Raw genomic sequence first — 6,770 nt, forward strand, 5'->3', positions numbered from 1 at the left:
ACTGGAAATCAAATTTTTCAATCGGTTCGGTTATTGGTTATCGGTTGTTAGTCAGTTAACCGATATTTTACTTACCCTTATGAATGTTGGTCATGCTTACTTTTTGTCCTTAAATTATCATTAGTGTTGTATTTTTCGTCATTTCATGCTCACATTTTGTCTTTGAGTTACACTAAAATATCAAATCTTGTCCCTAATATTTTATTAATAAAATGAACAAAATGTGCAACGTCAATACTAACTCAGAGACAAAAAGTAAATATGATCTCACACTTAGTACAAATTGTACGATTACCATAACTTAAGAGGCAAATAATAATTAAACCAATTCAGAATACGACACACGACGTCGTGCGAGAAGGCAAAAACACAACTGGCGCAGTTCAAAACAAAACAAAACAAGCCCTAACGTTTTCCGACTCGATCTTCATCTTCAATCTTCACCGAACGAGAAAATAACCGAATAATTGCTCATCCAAACCTTCACGAGTGCAACAATGGCAGGAAAAGAAGTTCGAGAATACACTAATCTTACCGACCCTAAAGGTTTGCGTTCTCATTCATTCATTCCTTTGCTTTCGAGCTCTCTACCTATCAATCCCTATGAAGTGTTGGATTTGCTATTTCTGCTGTTTGGATTTCGTCGAGATAGAGAGAGAGAGTGAGAGAGAGAGTTGCATCAATCTCGTAGACTAAAATTTGATTTTCTTCCAACAATAAATTTTCAGATAAGAAATGGGGGAAAAACAAGGACAAAATAGATGACGAGGAGATTACTTTCCAGCGCATGGTTGCCAAGGTTAGCGAATCCTGCTTCTCCTCCCCTCCGGCTTTTAACTTCAGAACAAAATTTACAGAGTTTTAATAAGTTCATTAATGTAATTTCTGCTTGGTTAATGTTTTACCAATTAGAATCCGTCACTCAGTTAAGGTACATGATGATTATGGCATATTCTTTCTGCCCTTTTATATAGTTAAAAATTCAACTACTATGATGAACATGCATTTATAGAACAATCTGCTCTTTTGCTGAATTACTAGCAATTAAGGTAAGATAGGAGGAAAAATTATCTACCTAATGAAATTCATGCCTCTATAAGGATTATGGAAGCTTACATTTACCTGGGCAGTCTCTATAATTGAAAGTTTTTTTAAACTCATTTAATAATAATAATAATAATAATAATAATAATAATAATAATTATTATTATTATTATTATTATTATTATTATTATTATTATAATGTAACAGTGACACAGTGTAATATTTTGATGAGGTTGTATGGAAAAAGTAGTAAATCTTATACAATCTAGTAAAATGCTGTAGTAAAGTCTTGGTTCTGTTTAGTAAAATGGGGAGAGATATCAAAACCAACTGTCAGGAATCAAGTTTGAAGTCTTTTGGAAGTTACAGTTTATCTGTTTGAGGAGAAAGAACTAGGGAGTGCAAGTGTGTGCGACTAAGATGCCAATACAAATGTTCTACTAGTGGATGGACTGGAGAAATCCACTCAGTGTGTCGCTGTGTCCTTGGTTGATGGTGTACTTCAGTACTTCAATTCATATAGTGTGTAAATGAAGGCATTAAAAATTTTAAGGAATTTTTGTGCAAATTTGAATTTGGGTGAATTGAAATAAAACTGAGTGACTGAAATGAAAATGATGCAATTACAAGTAGTTGATGCTGTAGCTTGGTGGTAAAGATCAGACGCTATAGACTGTAATGTAGAATGCTAGATCATCAACTGTAGGAAATGGAAATGTAAATTATGAGCGCAGAAAGAGGAAGAAGGAGGAAGAGAGAGCTGTTATTTGTTAATAGTCTTTGTGGTTAAAGGAGCTAGCATAACCTAATGAAATATGATCTTCCTCACACACATACATGTGTGTGTATTGGATAGGTAAAATGATACTCCGTATCATCTTTGGGACTAAGGATGATATTTTTTTTTCTTATAGAAAGATGATATATTAAAGACTAGTAAGTAGTGAAAGAAATAATGAGTAGCTGCAAACATACCAGATCATATGAAAGATGTTCAAATTTGTCCCTTATTGGCAAAACTACACAACTGCCCATACTGGATTATTGGCATCACTCATAAATGTTTTTCAAGTATAGTTAGGAGAATAGACAAGACTTCTCTAACATAGTGCATGCTACATAAGGAGAGTTTAATATATTGTTGAGTTCAAAAAATAGAAAACTAAGTTAACGCAAAGATCATGGAGTCTGGCTCTCAGTTTCCTGGAATTTGTTCATGTTAGTGGTCAAGTTCCAATGGTAAATCACTAAACCCAAAGGTTTTCATATTGATCTCCATCCACTTAACTCTTCTTAAAATCTCTTTTCTAAAATGACTGTCTCCAAAATTCATATTGAAAATTTGCTACAGGTGGAATTAAGGAAGTAATAAGTGTAATGGGCTAACCGCTAATGGCCAGAAAAACATTTTCGTAGTAAACCCATTAATTGCTTCTCTTACACAACATATATTTGTTACCTTATCCACTCCAAAATTAGGAGCTTAGCCAGGCACAAAAATGTAAAATATTGTTTCAAGGTAGAATGGTAGATAGGAGTAAAGAGCTCTTTTTCAAGTTGCTTCAAATTAAAGGTTTTATAAAGGAACAATTTTTTTCAGGAAGTGGTCACCTAGGCCAAATAAGCACTTATCCTATCATTGCAGACTTGGAATTCAAAAGTCCTGATAGAACAACCCCCACCCTTTTCCTTTAGCAACGGAAGAAAAATTTTAAAATTGGGATGAATATTTGAAGATTGCTCAGTTTTAATTGATTTTGTGAATTCCAATAATGAAATTGCAATTCACTTTTCTTGAGTATAGTGAGTGAAAGAATTGGTTTCTTTAAAATAGCCTTGTTGGTTGTTTTTACTGAATTTTGATCCAGACAATTTTTTATTGGTATAAATGCCTCATATTGTACACTGTGTGTTTGTGTGTACTTATATTTGGTTTGTTTTTGTAGTTGTAGTTACTCTAAGGGAAGAAATATTTATTTAATGAACAAGTTGCTATATTTCCTTTACTTTCCTTCATAACAAAAGTATAGAGGCAACAGGCAAGAATTCTTTATTTTCTCTAATACAATCTCTGATCCTTAAAATGTCTTCCCTTTTTCTCACCCTAAAGGGATCACACATGGCAAAAGTGGAAGAGCCTTCTAATTATTATTGCCTTCCCCTTATTCCTGCTAAAATAGATATATTACATAAAGCAAGGGAATATGGAAAAAGTATATTTTGATCAATATCTTTCACCACTTGGAAGTATGGAGAAAATTATGTCATATATCAGTGTATTGCAAGTAATACTTTGTATGAGTTAATTCATGATTCAGTCCTCAACTATGTAGACATATTTGTATTTAGTTTTTGACTAATAATCTGATTTAATTTTGCTCTAGACTTTAGTGATTGTGCCCAATTTAGTCCTCCATCTACAATTCCATCTCATCTGTTATGTGAGGGCCAAACAGTAAGTTACTATCCTCCAATAGATTTCTTCTGTTACTAATTCCATTGAAACTCTTGTAAACACACTCAGACAGTTCAATGGGGATTTGGATGTTGAGTGTCCTGCCTAAATCTAGTAGCCATAGCAAAACCAGTGATTGGTAAACTTTAACTTGAAAATTCCACTATTTGTTAAGATAGTAATTTATCTTTTAGTTCTCACAGTTCATGGAGATAAGATGGAATTGGTAATAGAGGACAAAGTTGGGTACAACCACTGAAGTCAATGGCAAAATAAGGTCAAATTATTAGTCAAGGACTAAATCAGGAATGCCAATGTAGTAGTGTCCTAAATTGGGATTTAATTCTACTTTGTATCTAGGCAGTTTTCAAGTAGTACTTCCTGTGTAATATGTGTGTTCCAAGTGGACACCTTTATCCTAAAGGCTAAAGGGTATTGTGACTAACTGAAAGGAACTGGAAACCTTTTACATTCTTATAAGCTTGGTTTGGTAGATGAACCAAATGTCAGACCTTAGATTATGTTTAACTCTTCTCTTTTGAAGGTAGGTGGCTTTTCCATTTTTAGTGGTAGTGGTGTTATTTGCCCTAGTCCATAATGTCTATATTTCAACGTTAAATGTGGAGAAGTGTTCTGATAACATGCCCTGGCAGGGATCTTGGCTTATCCTACGGGGCACTTGATATGTTCAGATGCAAGAGGTTGCTGGAGAACGTGGAGGCTACCTTCATGGACGGGGCGGTATTTATTCTCACTCCCCTCTTCTGTAATTTGTTTCTATATCTTCTCCTCAGCCCTTTTCTCCTTTGCCTTTCTAGAACACGTATGGTCAAGCATCAAACAAAGATAATATTCATTACTGTTTGTTAAGTGTATCTAAGTTCAAATGTGCAGCCCTGGACAGTGATGACTTGCTTTATCTCAAGGAGCAGATGGAAGCTGAGGAGGATGCAGAACGCCTTTTGAGGCGCACTGAAAAACGTGCTTTTGCAGCATTCAAGATATCCTTCTCTATTGTTTCCTTCTTTGATTTGCTTCTAGAAAATAAAAATAAATAAATAAATAAAAAATATTTCTACAATGCCATTTAAAATGATAAATAAGGAACCGACTTGCAAAACCAGAGGAAGTGGTCAAATGCTCTTTGCAAACAATTGGAGTTGGCATATATGCTTTCTGGAGTTATATGTAGGCAAATATCATGTTATGTTAACACGGTTCTACCGTCTTCTACTCCCCTTCTCTTTTACTTCATCTTTAGACTGTAGAAGAATCCTCAAATCTTTCTTTTCTGGTGATGTTACTGGTTGCTTCTAATTGGGTTACATAAAAACTTGTACTACACTGTCTCAGGCAATTCAGATGCCATATGTCCATCCATTAGAGTTGTGGCTGTTAATTTAATTTCATATAGTGCATGCCGTTTTAGTGAGATATGTTTTGTTCAAATGTTGGTTGATGTCAATTAAATATCCTCTCTGCAAGTCATCTTGTTGACTCAACCTAAGAAAGCAAAGACTCTATGAACTTTTTGTTGTGTGTGGTTTATTTGCACCTTTTATGTAATCTTTGACCACTTTACACAAAGCTGTAGCTGACTCTTCACCAGCTTCAGTACCCCTTCCACTTCGTGTTGAGCCAAAGGCAAAGAGCGGGATCAGGTATGAGCGTGTCTTTTCTTTTGCACATTCTTTTTTTTTTTTTTTTTTTTTATCACTTTCTTAGTTTTACCCAAGTTGGAGGACGGGCTACGACATTAACATGCATTAATGTAAGATAAGTTTGGTGGCTAACAGGCAGCATGATTTACTGAAAAGGGTGGTCGAGGTCAAACCTAAGCGACAGAGAGTCACTTCACCGTCTGAAGGGAGTCAGCCCTCCAAAGCTTCAAGAACACACACATCTCCTAGCAGGCTTGATACAGAATGCAAGAAAGAGTCATTGGCTAGATTGAATGATGAAGCCACAAATAAAACAAAGGTGGATAATCCTGTTACAAGCTTGTTAGCAGCATATGAGAGTTCGGATGAGGACTGATAATTTGTGTATGAATCTTTTTTTTTTTCCCCTTCGTGTAGTTGAGATTATTCTTTTCCTTTTCTTGACATAGATAGGAAACAAGTTAAGAACTTAATGGTTGTGTCTTCATATTATCAAATTCCCTTTAATGATCTATTTTTGTGTAAAATCCTAGATTTTTACTTAGAAGGTATTATATAATTTACTTAGAGTGGTGTCAGCCTTAGGAAAATTTTACAGGGGACCGTGGTCCACATGAACGGTGGCAAAAATGATGTCGTTTAAAATTTTTTTTTTGTTAGTAACGGTTTTATTTTATATACACTGTAATTTCATTACAATATCATTATAATATCATTTTAATTTAGCTACAGTTTTAGTTGCATTAGATAGACAATATAGTTTCATTACAGTATAACTAAAATATCATTATTATTCAACTATAGTTTCATTTGACAATGTATATTCAATATGTGAGATCTGTTATTCAATTTCATTTTAATTTAGCTACAGTTTTAGTTGCATTAGATAGACAATATAGTTTCATTACAGTATAACTAAAATATCATTATTATTCAACTACAATTTTATTTAACAATATACATTCAATATGTGAGACTTGTTATTTAATTCCATTTTATGCACAATGTAGTTTCACTACACTACTAAACTATTATTCTTATTTAACTGCAGTTTCATTTGACAATCTATACTTAATATGTGATGTCTATTATTCAATTTCATTTTATAAACATTATAGTTTCATTACAACATCACTAAAAAAAACTTACTGTGCAGCAGAATGTAACGATTGTCGTTTTGGCCACGGTTCATTGTATAATGATCAATAGTGTTATGGGCGGGTTAGCCCTCCATATGTCTAGTTATTATTTAAATTGGGTTGGGCTAACTTAGTTAAATATGGGTCGTTGCCGCTGTGTCGGTCGATCTGCTACAACTCTGTCTATGTTGGCCACTGCTGGGCTCGTCGAAGAGGAGCTCTATCGCTGATCACCAGACGTGTCTACTGCTGTTGGAGTTACCGTCGACAAGAGAATGGAGAGAGAGAGAGAGAGAGGGAGGGGGGAGGCGACTGGAAGATGGCGAGAAAATAGAGAATATATATATATATGCCGCTGCTCCCATGAGTCCACCCTCCCCCGTGAGTCCTTGTGCATCTCTGATCCATTGATGTAGACTAAAATAATGGCTAAGATTTAATTGAGTTTTGAATCAAATTTAATTTCAGTTT

At 34.5% G+C, this 6,770-nt stretch overlaps 1 protein-coding gene across 1 annotated transcript; it reads left to right on the forward strand.

The window, feature by feature from the left end:
• The first annotated feature begins 353 nt into the window (after positions 1-353).
• On the forward strand, positions 354-5,856 carry LOC115997569. The gene is made up of 6 exons (XM_031237152.1): positions 354-546; positions 729-799; positions 4,192-4,240; positions 4,394-4,500; positions 5,084-5,160; positions 5,296-5,856. Exons 1-6 carry the CDS (start codon positions 498-500, stop codon positions 5,534-5,536), a joined length of 594 nt encoding a protein of 197 aa, XP_031093012.1. The 5' UTR covers positions 354-497; the 3' UTR covers positions 5,537-5,856.
• Positions 5,857-6,770: the final 914 nt, after the last annotated feature.

Source organism: Ipomoea triloba, chromosome 11, assembly GCF_003576645.1.
Source record: "Ipomoea triloba cultivar NCNSP0323 chromosome 11, ASM357664v1".
Lineage (NCBI taxonomy): Eukaryota > Viridiplantae > Streptophyta > Magnoliopsida > Solanales > Convolvulaceae > Ipomoea > Ipomoea triloba.

Coding starts and splice junctions, on each gene's coding strand:
- LOC115997569 (XM_031237152.1), top strand. CDS start 498: ATGGCAGGAAAAGAAGTTCGAGAATACACTAATCTTACCGACCCTAAA. Junction 800..4,191: donor TCCAGCGCATGGTTGCCAAG/GTTAGCGAATCC, acceptor TGATATGTTCAG/ATGCAAGAGGTTGCTGGAGA. Junction 4,501..5,083: donor GTGCTTTTGCAGCATTCAAG/ATATCCTTCTCT, acceptor ACCACTTTACAC/AAAGCTGTAGCTGACTCTTC.